The sequence below is a fragment of the Xenopus tropicalis genome, chromosome 2 (assembly GCF_000004195.4).
Source record: "Xenopus tropicalis strain Nigerian chromosome 2, UCB_Xtro_10.0, whole genome shotgun sequence".
Classification (NCBI taxonomy): Eukaryota; Metazoa; Chordata; class Amphibia; order Anura; family Pipidae; genus Xenopus; species Xenopus tropicalis.
The window spans coordinates 150,233,591-150,255,244 of NC_030678.2; the positions used below are offsets into that span (position 1 = coordinate 150,233,591).

The 21,654-nt window shown below is 40.4% G+C and overlaps 1 protein-coding gene across 2 annotated transcripts in view; it reads left to right on the forward strand.

Annotated features, from left to right (window-relative positions):
* Window positions 1-21,396, forward strand: part of mrps31 (mitochondrial ribosomal protein S31) — a 31,438-nt gene extending 10,042 nt beyond the window's left edge. Inside the window, exons 5-7 of one of the 2 annotated variants that reach the window (XM_004911982.4) lie at window positions 6,995-7,068; window positions 19,279-19,422; window positions 20,969-21,391. In XM_004911982.4, the coding sequence (XP_004912039.1) occupies window positions 6,995-7,068; window positions 19,279-19,422; window positions 20,969-21,201 (451 nt within the window). In that variant the 3' untranslated portion in view covers window positions 21,202-21,391. Of the gene's footprint in view, window positions 1-6,991; window positions 7,069-19,278; window positions 19,423-20,968 lie in introns of both variants that reach the window. The other variant, XM_002936728.5, reaches the window with a different exon arrangement.
* The last annotated feature ends 258 nt before the right edge of the window (window positions 21,397-21,654 follow it).

The following is a 21,654-nucleotide window of genomic DNA, read 5'->3' on the forward strand; positions in this document are numbered from 1 at the left end:
AATGTTTAAATTATTTTTTAGTAGACTTAATGTATGGAGATCCGAATTATGGAAAGCCCCCCATATCCGGAAAACCCCTTGTCCTGAGCATTCTGGGTAACAGGTCTCATACCTGGAATTGCACACTGGTGCTTATGGTTAGGGGTGAACTAGTGCAATATAGGTCTATGTTGGTAACCTTACGGTGGCCATACAGGGCAGATTTTAGTTGCCGATTCAGGTCTTTCAGACCAATTCAGCAGCTTATCTGTCCGTCTATGGGCACCGCCGAGGGGCCTTTCCGACTGATATCTGGCCTAAAATAGGCCAGATTTTGATTGGGCAGGTTTGCTTTTCCATTAGATTGGGGGGCTGCTTTGGCTCATTGATGCGGTCCTCAGTCTGACCGCGCCTATGCTCAACCAGTTTAATTCAAATGTTTGGCTCGATATTGGCCACCTTATAAACGTGCAAAAAGAGTAGCTTATTTTAATGAGAATTAAAAAGTATTGGCACGTGGGTAAAAAAACCTTAAAGATTTTATAAATGATCCTTATTGGTATTTATGATTTTCTTATTAAGATGGACAGTCAGTGTGGAGATCTTTATAGAACAAGGAATGTCTCAAATTTGATTCCACTTCATGTCATGAAGAATAACTTGATTATTTCATAAACCGTACAGAATATTTTATTGATTATATTTAGAAAGTTTCATATTTCAGTGACATGAAGCTTATATTAAATTTTCATTTTCACAATAGATTCCCTTTAATGAGGGGTTAGTAGAATCCGATATGATGATGACTGTTGCTTGAATGTATGTGTGGGAAGCACCGTATGTTACCAAAGCATAAACTTTCATGCGTATAACCCCCCCCCCAAGTGTATATTTTCCCAATCTTTTGCTTTAGGTGCATCCCTTACGTAGTCTGTGAGGAAGAACACAAGTACATAGCTTGGCCCAGATGCAGAAATAAACCTAGTTACAACACTGTAGGTTTTCCATTTCTAGGTATCATATTATTTTATGCAGGATTGAGAATTGCCATAAACTGTTTGTGGAAACTCTACCGAGTATATCTGATGTGTAAGGTTCAAGGTACTTTATCACTACCTTAAATTGTTAAAATATATAAAAAAATTCAATTTTTTTGCAGATCTTATCTCTCCCACGGTCAATTAGAAAGAGAAACAGGTATGGGATCCGTTATCCGGAAACACGTTATCCAGAAAGTTCAGAATAACAGGAAGGCCATATCACATGGACTCCATTATAAGCAAATAATTCACATTTTTAAAAATGATTTTCTTTTTCTCTCTAATAATAAAACAGTACCTTGTATGTAATCCCAACGTAGATATACTTGATCTTTGTTGTAAGCAAAACAATCCTATTGGGTTTATTGAATGTTTAAATTATTTTTTACTAGACTTAAAATAAAAAGTTCCAAATTACGGAAAGACCCCTTATCCAGAAAACCCCAGGTCCCAAGAATTCTGGATAACAGGTCCCATACCACTACATGTATGTGATCTGTTATGCAGAATGCTTAGAACCAGGGGTTAAGGATAAGGATCTTTCCATAGTTTGGATCTCCATGCTTTAAGTCGACTAAAAATCATTTAAACATTAAATAAACCCAATAGGATTGTTTTGGATCCAGTAAGGGTTAATTATATCTTAGTTGGAGTCAGTTCGAAGGTATTGTTTTATTATTACAAAGAAAAGAGAAAATTAGAATAATGCCTTTAAAATGGAGTCTATTGGAGATGGTCTTACCATAACTTGGGTGATGGGTTTCCATATAACAGGTCCCATACCTGTACTAATATCCATAATTCATTTATCTGTGCTCTTTTTGTACTTAATTGTAGGTTGCACATGGAGTTTAAAAGAAAAAATAGTGGGAATGCACACATCCTTTGAAAGATTTTGCTTTTTGGGCACATTGGTCAAGGCTTTATGTATTAACCAAGCCCTGTGGCGCTACAGCGCTACAACTACTGGTGTTTCCTCTCTCCCTCTCTCCCATTTTGCACTTCTGTACTGAACAAACTGAATTAAAATGGGTCAGAGATGATTGTGTGCATTAGGATATCTGAAATGCCACTAGCAACCTTTATGCCAACTCAAGATTCAAAACAGCAGCGGAAAAAGATGCCGAGGGTTGGGAGCGAATGGGTTGCTATGGTAATGGGAGAATATGTAATAAAATAAATCTGAGAAGCACGAGAAGTTTCAATGGAAAGCTGCAATATGGAGGGAGGCAGGACATTGTGTGCGTGCAGCTTGGGGGAGCCTTTTCCAGAGCTGTTGAATAGATGTCTTTGGAAGTGGTACTTTTGCTTTACTTCTCCCCAGAAATACAAACAAAACACAGTAGCCTGAGAAAATGCGATATATTTTATTTGTCCCTCAGTCTCCTGCAGTTGCAGCTAAAGATCCTCTCGTAGTCCAACATCTGTTCTGATTCTGTGTAGATTTGGCCAGATACTAAACCAACCACTAAAAGGTTATGTTCTAAAGTGGAACCAAAAATTGCATTTAATTAAATTAAATGCACATGGAAAAAATATCTTCTTTAGTTATTCAGTGCTTAAAGTCATATAACTTTATTTGGATTTGCTTCTGCAAAACTCTAAGGGATTTGCTTTATTTGAATTTGCAGGGAGGGTGATATGGCAGATTATGTAGCAAACTCCTAGGGGCTGATTTACTTACCCACGAACGGGTCGAATGGAGTCCGATTGCGTTTTTTTCGTAATGACCGTTACTTTGCGATTTTTTCGTATGTTTTGCGATTTTTTCGGATTCTTTACGAATTTTTCGGATCCAATACGATTTTTGCGTAAAAACGTTGCGCATTTTGCGTAGCGTTAAAACTTACGCGAAAAATGCGCAACTTTTCGCGTAAGTTTTAACGCTACGCAAAATGCGCAACTTTTTACGCAACTTTCGTAATGGATACGAAAAACTCGCGTTTTTACGCAAAAATCGTATTGGTAACGAAAAATTCGTACAGAATCCGAAAAAATCGCAAAACATACGAAAAAGTCGTAAAATGTTCGTTTTCAAGTCGGAACTTTTCCAATTCGGGTCGGATTCGTGGGTTAGTAAATCAGCCCCCTAGGTTTAGAACATCCCTAGATTAGTGTCCTGCAGTCACTTCAGTTTGCAGCAATGGCATTTCCAATTTATTAATGGTCAGCAGGTTGCGGATTGGGTTGGGGATAAGGCAGTTGTGGGTTGTGCCGGGTAGGGGGTCAAAGTGAGTTCCAATGTTGGTTGTGGGCCACGGGTCTCTGTCTCGAAAATTGGTTCCGTGCAGGACTCTACCTTGGATTACAGTTGAACCCCAATTTTACCTGCATTTATTCTTTTTCAGAATTTAATGTTTTCCCAGGCAAGCAGTGTTTTGAAATTGATGCTGTTTTGATGTTGTCTCCTCGGAAATGTAAAACAGGGGCTTTACTTGTATTCAGTGCTACGGAATATGTTGGCGCTTTATAAATGAATGTTAATAATTGTGAAGGGGAAGAAGGGGTGAGAGAAAAAGGGTAATTACTTAGTCACACAGCAGTGCTGTGCAGGTAGACATGTGGGTTGGACAGGCTCAGGCTGACATTTATGACAACTATGGTGGGGCACTGGCCTATTAGGACCCAGTGTTGGCTGGGAAATTCCTAAACAGGGTACACTGGCCGGCTCTGGTCAGACTGACCACAAATTGTCTTTCAATACCATTGGCTACATTAAAGTTTTTTTTGGCTCTGGCTAAAGTGCAATTTTGGTAATTCCAGTCATGTCATCTTTTGCACACTGCAAGCTTTTATCCAAGATATACTAGAGCCTTTGGTGACACCTTCACCCTTTATTGTAATCTTGATAGTGATTCCTCAAATAGATGTGCACTGGCCCAGGATGGGAAGCAACCAACTAAACTAACAAGTCTGTACCCCCTCTGTGATTCTACTTGTCTTCCTCCCTTAAGGAATAGGTCCTGTCTTCAGGGTTAAAGCTATAGATGCTCTGAATATATCATTTTGGAACTCCTTCACAAAAGATAAGACTGAATACTAAACTGAATGCTGATTATAATGTGCATATTAAAAGAAAGAAAATGTGTCTACCTAGGATTCACATCTGGGAAAACTGGACATAAATAAATATATCATTTATATGTATTGAGAGTTGAGAGACTGTGGGTTCTAGAACATGCAAGGCTTAATCCTTGTGATTCAAAGAGATCTACCTGCGGCAATTGTTACTTTTATCTGTAGACACTGGATTGTTGGGATGGAACCATTATTAGAGTTCACATTATTTTATATGGGGGGGTGAGCGCCTGTTATTTAGTAGAGCACACATCGGCATAATACAAATGCCACATTCACTGGGAAAATGAAAACCTTGTTGTTTAATCGGCTTACCCATAACTACGGGCATTCAGGCTCATAGCACAGAACTGCAGCAAGAATTTTAAATGTCCCTGTATTTAAGCACTTTTATGTACTTTTTTTAACCTTTTTGCTGCCAAATTGACCTACACAGCCGTGTACTAAGTGTACTCCGGTAAGGTGTGTATGTTTAGGATACTGTGTTTCAGAATCCTGGGTCATAGTTGGTTTGTATATGGGAATTGTACATATCATACTATAAATGTATAATTTCTATAAGCTCATAGAGTGGCAGTTCCTGAAATGTTGGGCTGTCCCCTCTCTGGCTGGGGGGCTTTGATCAGTTGCAGGGGGCACAGCCTGAAGGCCATTTGGGCAGAATTCTTATTTGTTCTACTAGATAGTAGAACTTAAAAATGGATATTAAGAGTCACTTAGGCTCAGGGCCAGTGAGGCACAATTTGTAACAAGCCCATATCTCTGTTGCTCCCAAGTATCTGTATCATCAGTGGACACCAGTTCATCCATGACACACTCTCCATCCTCCAGTACATCTTTATGCCTGTATATGGCATGTAACATGGCACCTTCATGCTACAGTTTTTTTTATGAAGGCCTAAGCCTTCATAGTGCATTTGTTATTTCCTGGTAACCTTAGACACATGACATATTATCTAATTATCAGTCTCATTTATCAACACTAGGCAAAATTGCTTGTGGGCAGTAACCCATAGCAACCAATCAGTAATTGGCTTCTTCAGCTAGGTGCAGGTAGAACAATGAATGCAACAATTTGATTGGTTGCCATAGGTTATTGCCCATAGGCAAATTTGCCCAGTGTTGATAAATGACCCCCAGTGTAACTAGCAGTTATGGTTCAGAAGTTTAGGTACCCCACAAAATGAAATCCAAATCTTGTAAACAGTTTTACATTAGGTATTGTACTGTGACTTTAAATCCCATATCTAATGGGAGAAAAGGAATGGCGTGCGTTTAACCTACTGAATAGGAGACATTTGGAAAGGGGGGAGTGGGCAGATGCACAAACACATGCCAAGGGAACTTGCTCCTCATCACGTGCTAAGAGGATTTTTAGTCTTTAAGCCATTAGCTTGTGCGTGTGGATTGTGCAAGGCCTATGAGCGCAGAGACGGGGCTCATCCAGATGTGACTCACCACTTCTGCTGCACCCAATTAGCAGCTTGCCCATTACAGTCATTCCTTTTTAATCGAAGCATTTCAATTATAGCCAATCATATCTGAGGTAATGAGAAATGCTCCGAGCCATTTTATGAGAGGCATACTGGGAATTGGCCTGCCAAGCCTAATTGCTTTGCATTATAGGGCAGCAATTCCATCTGAGAACGTTTTTATATCAATTTAATGTCAGGATTCAAAAGCGCAGCTTCCCTGTGCTCTTCACGTGGCTTTGTGGCCTTTTTAGTTCCCATATTATTTACTGGAGAATGTCTTGTGGCAGCACTGGAAGAGTAATAATCTGTACCATGGAGAGACAAAAGTCTCATTCTGAGGAGTCAGACGTTTCCTAGTCACAGTGTCTGACTCTGGGAGACTGCCTGCCAAGAGGCTGCTCTCTCTTATGTATTTTATCATTAGAGGCTATGATCTTGGTATTTTAAGGAGAACTACAGCCTACAAAAATGGTGTGTAATGCTGTGTTTTATATACATATATTTATATACTGAATTTACTGTGCCAGTAAGCAGAGATGTGATAGAAGTCATCCATCAAAGCTGTACCCAGGTGTCAATGACACTGCACATGCTCAGTGGGCTCTGGGCTTCTGTTGAGAAGCTGAGCTTAGGGCTTTTAGAAATTATTGATGCATTAGCCTAAACTCGCATTATATTTGTCATGAAAGCCAAGGCTAGAGGACTGGCTATTCTGATACTCAGTACACTGTTTAATGTGAACCTGAATTAATTATTAATTTCACTGATATTATAAATGTTATATTGTGTGCGTGTTGTATAAAGCGAGGTAACTGATTGCAGCTCAGAGCATGTACTGTAAATCCCCAGAAAATGACGCACAGATCTTTACTGCCAAAAGGCATTTGGGTTGCTTAAGACGTAAGAGAGAGTACTTCCAGCCTAATGTCACTTTTACTTCCACATCCTATGATCTTTAACAGGTCTGGAATGCTTGGGACCTGGGGTTTCCCGGAAAAGGGATCTTTATTTAATATGGAGTACCATAACTTAAGGTTGTTATATAGAAGGAAAAAAACTTTATTGGGTAGATTTATTCTAGTTTCTGTGGTCAGTGGGTCACAGATTGGGTTGTGCATAAGGCATTTGTGGGTCGGTAGAGGGTCAAAGCAAGTATAACGCGGGTTGCGGGTCTGGGTCGTAAAATTTGGTTCCACGCATGACTCTGCCCTCAGGCCCCACCCTGTGAGCAGATCTTCATTAAATGAAAGCGCACAAAAGTGTTGCACATTTCAGTTGATGTGCGTTTAATTGTGCTGAAATGTGTTTATAAACAGTGACACAAGCGCACTAAGTTGTAGGGAGTTGTGTGTACAAGGATACCGAGTACATTGTATTTCTATGAATCAGCGGCAGTCACTGAGTGTTTCTCTCTCACAGCAGGAGAGGACTGTACACTGGAAGGCGGTTGAACATATTTCCTGTTTTCGCCGACCCTGAACAGCCAACTGGAACAGGTCAGTATAAGCCCTTCCCTAGTGCACAACTGCAGGCTTCATACCGTGAATCTGATCCGCAGGCTGCCATTACTGGCAATCCTGGCCTCGCTATTCTCTGCATCACATGACGGCCCCTCAATAAGAGAGCATTTGATTCTTGCATTCTACAATGGCTTCATTTGTTTCATATTGTAGTAATTTTATATCCTGACTCATTTAGTCTGAGCCATATGCACAGACCGGGGCTAATTTTAACCCCATGCATACCAGAGAGTAAGCCATACTTGCTCTCCAACTTGGCAAACATCTAAGCGCCTTACCCCATGTGCTCTCTGTGAATTCCTTCCCTATTCTGTGGGTCGCATGATCTGTCAATTAGGGAATTAACTTTTTATCTAATATTAAAATACTTTCATATTCATGACTCATATTTTATGTGAGCTGCGTGCAGTGACTAATGCCTTAACCCCATAGGCATTGCAGTTATTCATACTTTATACACACACTGTACTTTTCTTGTGCTTGCAGTCCCACAGCCAAAGTTATCTGCTAAACACACAATTATTATCAATAATATCGATTCTATTTTGGGGGGGGGGGGGGGGGGGGGGAAGGGGGGTTTAGAGCAGAAAGCATCAGTTAGACTTGTTTTGGCACCTAAGAGGTTAATAATCAAAACTCGTTGGTTGTTTCCTACCTAACTGCTTGCAGCTGTTCACTAACTACTCATGTATGTAAAAGCCCCCCTTACTGCATCTTCTATGTTTCTTACCTCCACTCAAGTGCCAGAAAAGGGAAATATATACCCCTTTATAATTAGGATTATCTTGTTGATTTTTTTTTTTTTTTTTACCTTAATTAGATAATAGAAGTGAGGATGGAGCTTAATGTGGAGATAGAACATTGCCTCTTAACACAATTGGGCTAATGGACATAAATATGAATGGAAACGGAGTTATTTCTTTAAAATTTCTCTTACACAGTAAGGCAGCAGCATTGCCTGCTGGTGACCACTAGGGGTGCTAGCAGCTCTATATTTAAATGTTATCGGAGTCGAAAAAAAGGGTCATTTAAGACCGTGACTGCAAGTGCAGTTTTGGAAGCAGTCATATTTTTTTTTTTTACCCACAGTGCAACATTTTCCCCCATTAGTTTCCAGGGAGAGTTGCATCAGACTTAGTTACTGATGTGTTAAAATTGATGCATTTGTGCTTGCAGTTTGACATGAAACTGTGCTGCCAGCTTTGGATGCACTTGGTTTGGAACAGGAGGCAGGAGGAAGGCAGTGACACCAAACACATTTCTATAAAGGTGCGAGGAGCACCTTCTGACCCAAGTAGTGGGATCTGATCTGACAAGTAGTGCAACTGATGGAAGCTAAGTTGGCAGCTCCACAAAAGTACTTGCGGTCATAAATGACCCCTATAAACAATAGTATTCTATTACCATTTGCAGTAGGTCTGTAATTTTTATTGTGTGTTATATATTCAGCTTTGCAATTCTTCAGTTGGAATGTAAACCATGCCGGTTATTCAGGTTGCTCTAACTCAGTAATCAGCGGTTTGACGGCAAACTGGAAAGTAAATAGGTGAGCAGCTGAACTGGAAGACAACGTGTTTATTACCCCAGAATTACATATAAGGCTTGTGGCAGGGAAGGGTAAAGGGCAAATAATTTTAAAAACCTCAAAGGAAAAACAAGGCAAAGCAGATTATCTAAGAGTAGAAATGTCTCATTCTAAATGATGCTAAGAATTATTTCTAAGGTGAACTTCCATTTTACTGTGAACTTAAACTAAACCCTAAAAATGAATATGGTTAAAAATGCCATATTTTATATACTAGACTTATTGCACCAGCCTAAAGGTCCGGCATCGCCATAGTAGTAATGATCCAGGATCAAGTTGTCACAGGAGCTGCCCATCTTGGATTTTGTTAGAAGTGTCAGTGTGCACATGCTCAGTGTGCTATGGGCAGCTGTTGGGAAGCTAAGCTTATGGGTCATTAAATATTGTGCATCGGTCCCTATGCTCAGGTAGGTGACAGCAGCACAGAGTATGTGCAGGGAATCAGCAGAAAAGATGATGGGGGGCTACTGGGGGAATCTTTGGGGGCACAGATCTTCCCTGCTAAAGAGCTGGGGGTTGGCTTGGGCTGGTACAGAAGCACAAAACATAATGTGCCACCAGGTGTTTTAGTAGTGGATTCCTGTCCTCTTCTTGGGGTTTCCATTAGCTTCTCAATCTTAATTTTTTTCAAGTCGATCCTCTTCCCCAGCTCTACATATAATGATCAGAGAACCCTGCACTATACTAATAAGCCCCAATATGGGTGAAACTGTTCTTTGAACCCCAGTGGACAGTCTTAAGCCTAGAAGATTCTATGAAAGTGGAAATTTTACTTTTTCCTATGTCATGCACTTAAATCTGTAGTACAGTATACAAAATATTAGGAGACAACAGTAGGAAAACTGGCTAATTTCCCCAGCCTGTATACACTAGGCTCATCTAGTAATATAGTCAATGTTCTTCCTGTCAGGGAATCAAAAGCCTTGTTTTGAAAACATATGGTAAAAAACATATGTAAAATTGCCAGCCAAGGCCTCAGTTGGTCCTCTGTATTGCTGGAACCCTTGTGCAGCCCTATTATTACACCGCTGTTTCATTGATGAGGCTATATGAGCATCTCCGATTATAACGTATCTTCCAATGGAGCATCAAATAGCCGCCCACTGGAGAAGTTTTCAACTAAGAGCTGATGTGGCAGTGGGGTAATTATAGAGAAAGCAGACTGCATGGTTAGAGGGGAGCCTGGGGTACAGGGGGCCATGGTGTCTGCTTTCTCTATAGTTGTTTAGAAACCCCCTTACCAGGTACTCTCCTACCTGAGAGCAGCCAGGCAAGGGGAGTGGGCTGGTATGGGTTGCAGTGAGTGCCATGGGGGCCCAGCGCTGTGTGGGTGGTGGCCATTTTGTAGTGAGCAGGTGTCTAGTGGCAGAATGACCCATATAACTTCTGCTATAATATAAAGAGGGTGTAGCATAACACCAGTTAAAAAGGCAAATGATCTCCCTGTACTAGGCTTAGGAGCCTTGATATGTTGTACATTCAGTAGCAACAGCAGAAATAACAAACCCCTTACTTTAAAATTTGAGGATATCTGAGTTCTTTGACTGTATAGGAGATCTCCGCCTCACATACATTATCCCCTATATCAGTGAGCCTCAACTTGTTACATGTTTTGGGCTGATTATTTCTCATACATCATGTTTGAGCAGGGTCGAACTGGGCCGGCAGGGCATGGGAAAAAACTAGGTGGGCCTTCTGGGCCAGACCCAATCCCTGCTGGCCCGCAGATCTCCCTCTTCCGATGTGCCCAGGGCCGGATTTCTCTCTGAGGCGCCCCGAGGCCACCCCTGTGGGTGTCCCCCTCTGCTCATGCCCGAACGTGCCCCCCAGTGCACATGCGCGAACGCGACCCCCGTGCGCATGTGCGAACGCGCCCTCTCCCCAGTGCGCATGCGCAAACGCTTCTTGGGAGAGGGGAGAGGTCCCGACTGCTCCGTATGGGAGACAAATTTTAAAAAAAACGCCCCTAAACTTCTGCCGCCCTAGGCCCGGGCCTTTGTGGCCTCTCCACATATCCGGGCCTGGATGTGCCTAAGGTAAGAATAAAGTATGCACAATCCGGGGACACGGTTTGGGGGCTGTGGGGCCTTCACCCCCAGTTTGCAGGCCTCCAGTTGGAAAGGCCTGCCAAAATAATTTACAGAACATTTTATAGTGAATAATGTACCCCATATTGTAAAATATAAGGAAATTATAAATCACCAAGAAATTCTATGACCATATAAAGGTGCGAGGCTGAAGTCCAAGTGCTTTTACACAGGTCATGGAACTCCAAGACGTCTAATATTCTCATTTTACTGCAGGGGGTACATTATTTATTATAATACAGACATTTCAGTGAGTCGTGACCAATTACATTACTAAGCACCAATTATAACTGATGATATCACTAAGCACCAAATATAACTGATGATATCAGGAAGCACCATTTATAAGGATATCATTTAGAAGATATTCATGGCTCTCTCTCTCTCTTTGCTTTGGTATTTTTATTTTTCAAAGCTGTTGAAAGTGGCAAAGTAAGGTAAGAGCCAACCAAGTGCAGAGAGGACCTTGTGCTTCTTTAGATTTGTGCCATGCTCCCAGTTCAGTTCCTACAGAATGAAGAATCTGAATAGAACAAGCAGCCTGAAATGAAGTCTCGTGGTGGTCCGAGAAAAGGATTGCAAAATATTAGCGTTTCTCAGAGCAGCAGGAAATACCAGGAGATATTTGATCCTTGGAATCATGTCTGTTTCCTTGCTGTATCAATATTAAATATCAGTGTGACACCCTGAGCCTGACGTGTCTGGGCCCTGCTCTGCTTGCTCCATCATATGGCAGCACAACTGTGCGCTTTAATTGAGTCAGCTTGTTAGTGCTATGTAATCTCTCTTACTCTACACACGTACATAGCTTTCTGGGGAATTCAAGGTATTTATTTAATATAAAGAGCCTCTGCATTTAATAACAATAAGACGGACACAGTTTTTAACTCTTTCGTTACTTGAGTGGCTGTGCAGTTTATTAGACTAGTATTTATGAATGATTTATTAGAAATATTAATATTTTAGGAAAGAAATAATGTCGTACAGGTGTGGGACCCGTTATCCAGAAGCCTATTATTCAGAACGTTCCATCTGCCACAGATTACATTTAAACAAACATTTCTAATTATTAGAAATATTTTCCTTCTCTGTAATAATAAAACATTTCATGTACTTGATCCCAACTAACATATAATTAATCCTAATTGGAGGCATTTTTTAAATGATTTTAGTAGACAATGTGTGGGGATCCAAATCACGGAAAGATCCCTTATTCAGAGGGCCCCTGGTCCTGGACATTCTGGATAATCATTTAAATTACCGTATATACTCGAGTATAAGCCGAGTTTTTGAGCACTAATAATGTGCTCAAAAAGGCACCCTCGGCTAATACTCGAGTATATACGGTAGTTACGTTCTCTCGGCCGTGCACTCGCTCACACCGCCCGCCCCTGGACATATGTTTGCACTCGCACCCCCCCCCCCCCCTTCCCGTGGACGTATGCTTGTGCTCGCTCACAGCCAACCCCCACCGGGGACGTTCGGTTACTGTGGAGGAAGCATGGCCATCCAACATCATCTATACCAGAGGACCACCAACTTTGTTAATCAATTAATCACATACAAAACATTTTACTCGCAGCCAACCCCCAACCCCACCCGGGATGTTCGGTTACTGCGGCATCATCCGGCATCAGCAGACAGTCAATAGCGCATAGCGAGTGCATGCACGCATCCAGCACCGGGCATCCATCACTCGCACGTGGCGTGTGTGCGCGGCGGATGCCCGGTGCTGGATGCGTCCATGCGTCCGCGCCCAATGGCTGGGAAGGTCCTGCATCACTGACATGGAGTAAGTTGCGCGACCTATTGCTGGAGAGGTGCTGGATCACTGAAATAGAGTAAGTCAACTGAGTACTTAACAGCAAGACTTGGGGGAATTCTTCAACAGCACACTGTTGCAGTGAGAGGTGGACAGAACCCAGAAACGCATTTGTAAGGGTCATCCCACTGCCTCCTTTTCTCCACAGCAGAGTGTTTACTACTCTTCATCTCTATGGGGTGACAGACAATTTGACTGAAGGGCCGGGTTTGGCAGCTTAAAGCAAGGGTAAAGCAAGCAAGTGAATGCATAATAACACAAGGTTATTTATTACTTACAGTTGCTATGCCAACAGCCAATTAATCAGGAGGAGCAGTGATGTTCTATGGAATTGCCTGTCCAAATCCAACCATAGAATTGGGCAACTCCAAAAGCACTTCTGTCTATTTACCCTTATTACATTAAACAACTACATCTAAAATTCTTTTCTCACTAGTAACTGTCACTGAGTATAGGATAACGTGTGCACTGCTTTCCAATTTTTTCCCCCTTCTTCAAGTGCTAAAAACAGACACTGATCTAAAGTCTTTGCATTACCAGGGCTAATTAAATACAATAATGTTGCACAAACTGAGGTGGCTTAACACAAGCCAGTTTTCTTATGGCCGGTCATTTTGAGTGTTTGAGAGACTGTATATACTGTATGTTGTTTTGCCAAACTCAAGGGTGGTTCTGGATGCTTCTCAGCTGGCCGAAATACACAGGTGGAGAAAATGCCCAATTTATTTATCTATTTTATTAATATATTATTTTTTCATCTGCAATGTTTTCTCTATCTTCCATGATGATGATAGCGTTTTGTGCTGGTGTGTTAAAAGAAATGGATGCCTAGGCTTATACTCGAGTCAATAAGTTTTTCCAGTTTTCTTAGGTAAAATTAGGTACCTCGGCTTATATTCGGATCGGCTTATACTCGAGTATATACGGTACGTTTCCAACGAGTAGTATATTTTTTACAGTTATGTGGTTTAAATGTACCAATTTTAAATAGGGCAGAAAAGACAGACATTGCACTTTTTCACTTTTATCTGTTCAGATAACCTTTTATATTTCTCACACTCTTTGATTTTACTCCCTTTTTCACATGAGCTCATTCAGTTGGGCTTATGTAGTAACGGTGAATAATCACTATCTGATCTTCCAATAAAGATATAAATTTATTTATTTTACACAGACATAGCAGGTTGCACAGTTAAAAAGATAACCATGAAAGTCTGTGCTCACAGGGCTGTTTTCCCCACCCCATTTAGGCTCACAGAGTGACCCAACCCTCCCTCACCTTGATTCATTGTTAAGTGATGGCTTCTGGAACTTGAAATCCCTCTGCTTTCTATAGTGGGTGGTTCACAGATTCTCTGGAAAGCAGAAGGACTTCAAATCCCAGAATTCATCAGTTTACAGGGGTTGCATGTGAATCTAAGGCGGTGGAAACCTTTCAGCTCCCTTGAAAACCTTTAATTCAGCTGCATTTCGGGGCTTTGATTGTGTTCAGGACAGCAATTTGACCTCCAGTTGCTTCACTAAGTTCCTCTGTCATTGTTTGTTTTCACTGCTAATTTCACTGTGATCTGTTATTTTCTAACCAAATCAGTTTCCGACAGTTATTTTCCCTGCACACAGAAAACATTGCTATTTGAAAGAACATATTTTGATAAGTGACATCTGTAATAACAGTATGAGTGAAGCAGCTCTCAGAAATGGCAGGCTCCTCACTGCATCTGCTACAGCGCCCCACTTCACTTTCTCTCTAATGTACATTCCAGAGTCCTCAGGCATAGTATGTCCTATGTGTGTGCATTAGTGCTGGTTATTATTAGCTTATCTTATATCATATGAATTGGCCTATTAAAGAATATTACCAAACTGAATATATACAGTGGTGTGAAAAACTATTTGCCCCCTTCCTGATTTCTTATTCTTTTGCATGTTTGTCACACAAAATGTTTCTGATCATCAAACACATTTAACTATTAGTCAAACATAACACAAGAAAACACAAAATGCAGTTTTTAAATGAGGGTTTTTATTATTTAGGGAGAAAAAAAATCCAAACCTACATGGCCCTGTGTGAAAAAGTAATTGCCCCCTGAACCTAATAACTGGTTAGGCCACCCTTAGCAGCAATAACTGCAATCAAGCGTTTGCGATAACTTGCAACGAGTCCTTTACAGCGCTCTGGAGGAATTTTGGCCCACTCATCTTTGCAGAATTGTTGTAATTCAGCTTTATTTGAGGGTTTTCTAGCATGAACCGCCTTTTCAAGGTCATGCCACAACATCTCAATAGGATTCAGGTCAGGACTTTGACTAGGCCACTCCAAAGTCTTCATTTTGTTTTTCTTCAGCCATTCAGAGGTGGATTTGCTGGTGTGTTTTGGGTCATTGTCCTGCTGCAGCACCCAAGATCGCTTCAGCTTGAGTTGACGAACAGATGGCCGGACATTCTCCTTCAGGATTTTTTGGTAGACAGTAGAATTCATGGTTCCATCTATCACAGCAAGCCTTCCAGGTCCTGAAGCAGCAAAACAACCCCAGACCATCACACTACCACCACCATATTTTACTGTTGGTATGATGTTCTTTTTCTGAAATGCTGTGTTACTTTTACGCCAGATGTAACGGGACACGCACCTTCCAAAAAGTTCAACTTTTGTCTCGTCGATCCACAAGGTATTTTCCCAAAAGTCTTGGCAATCACTGAGATGTTTTTTAGCAAAATTGAGATGAGCCATAATGTTCTTTTTGCTTAAAAGTGGTTTGCCCCTTGGAAATCTGCCATGCAGGCCGTTTTTGCCCAGTCTCTTTCTTATGGTGGAGTCGTGAACACTGACCTTAATTGTGGCAAGTGAGGCCTGCAGTTCTTTAGATGTTGTCCTGGGGTCTTTTGTGGCCTCTCGGATGAGTTGTCTCTGCGCTCTTGGGGTAATTTTGGTCGGCCGGCCACTCCTGGGAAGGTTCACCACTGTTCCATGTTTTTGCCATTTGTGGATAATGGCTCTCACTGTGGTTCGCTGGAGTCCCAAAGCTTTAGAAATGGCTTTATAACCTTTACCAGACTGATAGATCTCAATTACTTTTGTTCTCATTTGTTCCTGAATTTCTTTGGATCTTGGCATGATGTCTAGCTTTTGAGGTGCTTTTGGTCTACTTCTCTGTGTCAGGTAGCTCCTATTTAAGTGATTTCTTGATTGAAACAGGTGTGGCAGTAATCAGGCCTGGGGGTGACTACAGAAATTGATATTGAAATTGAAAATTGAAATTGATAAACCACAGTTAAGTTATTTTTGAACAAGGGGGGCAATCACTTTTTCACACAGGGCCATGTAGATTTGGAGTTTTTTTTCTCCCTTAATAACGTGAACCTTCATTTAAAAACTGCATTTTGTGTTCAATTATGTTATCTTTGACTAATAGTTAATGGTTTTTGATGAGCAGAAACATGCAAAAGAATAAGAAATTAGGAAGGGGGCAAATAGTTTTTCACACCACTGTATATCAGTAAATATTGCCCTTTTACAATTCTTTCCCTTGAGCCGCCATTTTCTGTTGTTTGTAAGACACGTAAAACACTTAAGAACTACAGTATACCCCCGGAATGAATACATAACCAACAGATAGTTAATATTATGTTAAGTGGTCTAATAAAGAATCTGACCAAAATGGAATATATATATATCAGTAATTATTGCCCTTTTATATCTTTCCTCTTGAGCCACCATTTAGTGATTGGCTGTGTGCTCCCTCAGAGATCAGCTGACAGGAAATAATGCAGCACTAACTGTAGTGTGGAAGCAAAAGATATTAATTGGCTGATGTGACCTAACATGTATGTGTGACCTTGTTTGTGTGCGCCGTGAATCGTATGATCCGAGGAGGCGGCCCTTAGTACTTAAAATTACATTTCTCTATGTAGGATTACCCAATGGCACATACTGCGAATAAAGTAAGTTTTTATGAAAATGGTTTATTTAGATGAAGCTGGGTTTTACAAATGAGCTGTTTATGCAATATATTTTTAGAGACCTACATTGTTTGGGGGTATAATTTGTAGAATATTTGGAAGAGAATGGAAGAGCTCATGAGAATATAATCACATCAGTTTTTGAGCCAACACACGAGTGGCCAAATGGGCTAGATTAGAGTGTCTGCTGTTGAACAGTCTGATTAACACAACAGGGCTAGAGCCAGCAGAGATGGGTGGGAATCAGCAATCCCAGTTCTATTGACAGTTCCTTGTTTATGCATTGTGCCATACTGAAAATGTTAAATTTTATATCGGAATAAAATTGGAACAGAACCAAATATATGTATAGCGGGATAAAGTTAATATCTTCCATTGCATTACATTTGGTGCCTGGGCGATTATGGCTCATTAATGTTTGTTTTATTTTTTTTGGTGGGTCAATGAAACAGATTAATTGAAATGCAAGGCCTGGCCATCATGATTGTGACTTTTCCTGTGTGTCCTGGGTGGATTAACGCAGAAGGCTGAGGGTGGTTTTATTGGTCTAGCAGGGATGTGCTTGAATGTCATCCCTGGCAGAACATCCTCCAGCCTGCTGGTAAACGGCTTGAAGTTTTGCTAGATTTTCAAAAAAAAAAAAAGGGTAAACAGAAGTTTAAAACTGGAAATATAATTTGCCTAGTGTCTAGACACAGCCCAGTCTGGCAGCCCGTTTCATTCCACTTCGGATTTCAAGGTGCATTTCATTTCAGCGGGTTGAGGATATCCTCACTCTTCTGTAATGTGTCTAATTGCTATTAAAGATCATTATAATCCCATACCTATTAACACTGCGATACAGTCATCAGCAGTCAGTCTTTATAGTGTATCATTTATTTCTGGCATCTGGTGGGCCAGTAACATGGGAAGCCTCTGCTTATTTATATGACCATGTAATGGGGGCGCTAGCGGGAACACATATGGCTTTAAAGGGCTAGCTCACCTTTAAATTAACTTCTGTTGGGGAATGTAATATATATCACAGAAAAACCGGTCAGAATGAAAAATTTCACTTTGCAAAAATTTTGCATTTGCGCAACAAAAAAAAATACCGTTTGCAAACCCTTTACATTTCTTACGATAGTAGGCTTGTGAATTTTTAAGTTTGCGCAAGTGCGCAGTGAATGTAATAAAACATCTTAATGAAAAAGCTGCACTAACACGGACGCCATCTTCGTGCAGCTGTTAAACATTTGCAATATAATAAATGTTAAGTGTAACCGTATTACATTGCAAGTAGCGCTAAACATGCACAAAAATGCCATTTTACACACTGCTGGCGATTTTTGTTACATTCCCCCCTTAGTATGTTATAGAATGAGCAATTTTTAGCATCTTTTCAATTGATTTTCACCATTTATTTTTTTTTATAGTTTCATTTATCTACTTCTTATAACTTTTTTAAGCTTTTAAATGGGAGTCACAGACCCCGGAAGCCAAAAAAAACAATTGCTCTGTGAGGCTACAATTATATTGTTATATTTTATTACTTATGTATCTATATAGCCCTCTCCTATTCATATTCCAATGGCTTAATCACACCGCTGCTTAGTTGCTAGGGTAATTTGGACCATAGCAACCAGATAACTAATAAAATTTCAAGTTGGAGAGCTGCTGAACAAGGAGAAGAAAAGGTAAAAACTAAGTAAGCTTTATCAGAAAGGTCTATTTAAATACAGCCATAAGCACTCACAGAAACACTGCACTGACTTCTCTATCAAAAGAAACAGGATTTTTTGTCTCTTTATTTTCCTGTGCCAGAGTCTGCGCAGCACTCTCCCCTCTCCTGCTCTCCCCTCCCAAAAGAATGCTCCCCCCCTTAGGAATGTGTGATCTGAGCCAATCAGCAGGAAGCTTCCTCATAGTCTTACAACCTGAGCATGTACAGCAGTCTTGGTCTCGGTGCAGGAGCAAGGCATTATGGGAGCTTTCTTTACACAGCTCAGCGTTTTTTTTTTCCCTATGAGGCTTCTGATCATCTGAACAGGAGAAATATGGGGCTGCAGCTTGAGATTAACTCTTTATTGGCCTTTCCTTCTCCTTTAAAAAAAAATATGATATAAAGCATTTCTGCCTCCGATTGTCTGGGTATTGCATTTAAAATTGTCAGCTTGCTCCAAAAGCATATTTGTGTGTGGATGTATATTTTTGATGAAAACACTGTTGTGGACACCAACGACTGGCCTCTGTTTATTCCTAAATAAACCAATGCCTCCATCATTGGGAAATTCTGTTTTTTTTTGTAATGTAGTTACATGGCAATTTTGGTTGAAAAAAAAAAGACACCTGTCCATCAGCTTAGCTGCCCTTCATTGAACTTTCTCTATTTCATTAATATCCTTTTTGAGCACTGGAGACCATAACTGGGCACTATATTCTATAACGTATTGCAGCAGTAGCTTTACTGAACTTTAAGGGCAGTGGCACAGGGGGGATCTTTAGCAGGAGACAATTTCACCCCATTGCCCTCTGTGGCCATTGCCTAAAAGCACTTTTGTAATTGCTTCTCAGATTATTCCCAATTGCCTGGCAAAAACCATTCGCCACTAATATCAAAATGAAAAGGGCAGTTGCTTAATATTAGTGCAATAGGGCTTGTGCTGAACATACTTTTCATTTTGCTTTAATCAGCAAAAATGTATGTTTTTTATTATTATTACTTGAAGTGTGTTCATGCTTTCTTTTCCCAGAAATGTTTCCTAGCCTGTGGGACGTGGAGCTAGCTAATGAAATAGCCTCCGCTAGTGAGCAGCCACCAAGGAACGGGTTTGAAGAAATGATTCGGTGGACCAAGGAAGGCAAACTTTGGACTTTCCCAATTGACAATGAAGCTGGTAAGTATAAGCCATAAGTGAATGAGTAAGCTCATAAAACACAACCTAATTGCTTGCTATGTTCTAGAGTAGATCGCATTAATAAAAAAAAAAAAAAAAAAAAGCATCAACATACAGTAGTATAAATATGTATAAAAACATAACGACTTGATCAGATGATTTGTCTCTTCCAAGTCTATATGTAACTGAATTCACTGTGTCTTCTCAGACTGTAGCGCTGCATGTCATTGTGCAGATTTATCAAAATGTGATACTTTCTATTCATTCCTATGGGATTTTTAGAAGCGTACTTAGCAAACTTTCACTGATTATTAAATACACTTCTAAAAATCCCATAGGAATGAATAGAAAGTGGGAAATTTTTTTGTGATGAGGCCTGATCTCACATTTTGATAAATCTGCCTCATGGTGTAATAACTTTTGTGCAGAAAGCGTTAGAGAGCCAAGTCATGGAGAGGAAAGCAACCATCAGGAATGTGCCTGTGGCCTTTTGTTCTGTTTATTTTGTCTGAACAGCAGGAATGGATCTAGTAAGGAAAGCTCCTCTGTGTAAGGCGCCTGGTCCAGTTACCACACTTCAAATGAGTCCTCAGTCACCTGCATCATCTGCTTAAACAGCAACAGCAAACTGAGGTTCTAGTCAACAACAGTAATAAAGTAAATTAAAGTTTGTGCTGTTTGCTTGTAAAAGGCAATTATTAAACTTTAGATTACATTATGAAGAACAAATAAAAAATCACTTTAAGAACTATACCCCCAGAGTGAATATATAACCAACAGATAGTTAATATCATATTAGGCGGCCTATTAAGAAATATTGCCAAGAATATTGCCAGACTAGAATTTAAATAAATGTTTATAGATATTTTACCTATTGTGTATTATGTGCCCTTGGTTTGTTAGTGTGCACCGTGAATCTTCCCAGGGGGTGGCCCTTAGTACTTAAAATGGTCATTTTACCCAATGGCACACACTACTAAAGGAATATATTGTAATGTTATTTAGATGAAGCAGGGTTTTACATATCTGCTGTTTTATAGAGACCTACATTGTTTGGGGGTATAGTTTTCCTTTTAAATATATGGCAGCTTGTGAGATGGGTGACCAGGAAGAGTAGATATTGGGGTGTAAGCACTGAAGTTATGTAATAAGCATTTTCTAGCCATAGATTTGTCCCTTGTCCTAGCTTATACTAGAGTAATAACAGTGTCACTCACATATTGCATTTGTGTGTGTTTTTGTAAGCTATCCACAAAACCTAACTGTCCCATTGGGCATATTGCAATATCCTTTATACGAACTGATGCAATGGGCTCTTTTAATTCCATAAAAAACAACCGGCTCATTTGCAGTTTATTCAAATTCCTCAACAAGGTGAGATGATTATGAGGTGATAGCCAACCACCAACCCTAATAATTTAATGTTATATAGTTTTATTCTAGTGTGAGAGTCATTAAAAGCAAAATGTAACTGTTTGGCTTTCTGTATTAATGAAGAAGCACAGGTTATCCTGGCACAGTCCTTACCCAGAACCTCTCTTTCCAGGTCTTGATGAGGAGCAGAAGGTAGAGTTTCATGAACACATATTCCTTGACAAGTACTTGGAAGACTTCCCAAAACAAGGACCCATTAGACACTTTATGGAGCTTGTTGTATGCGGCCTCTCCAAGAACCCTTACCTAAGTGTCAAACAGAAGCGGGAACACATTGAGTGGTACCGGGATTATTTTCAGCAAAAAGAGGACATTCTAAAAGAGTGCGAAGTGTATCTCAACTAAAGAACATTTTGAATGCTACAGTACCCCAAGACATTGGCTCATTAAGGATCCATGTAGCCATGGAGTGGACTCCAGAAGTCTAACAGAAGGTACCAGTGTTCTTCAGCCGGGTACAATGTTCGACTATTCACTTCTTAATAAAACAGATCTCACTTAGTTATTAATAAAATATTCAACGCTTTCTTATAACTGAAATGTCCTGTTCCTTCTTGTTATTACATAAGAATTGGGGCAGAATTGCAGTGGCCCTTGTTTCTGATATTCTCAGACTCTCTTTCATCAGGTATGGTACCTAGGGATTGGAAGAAGGCGAATGTCATTCCCATATTTAAAAAGGGAGTAAGATCTCAGCCTGGCAATTATAGGCCTGTAAGTTTGACATCCGTGGTGGGCAAGTTATTTGAAGGCTTGTTAAGGGATCACATTCAAAATTATGTAGTGGAGAATGGCATT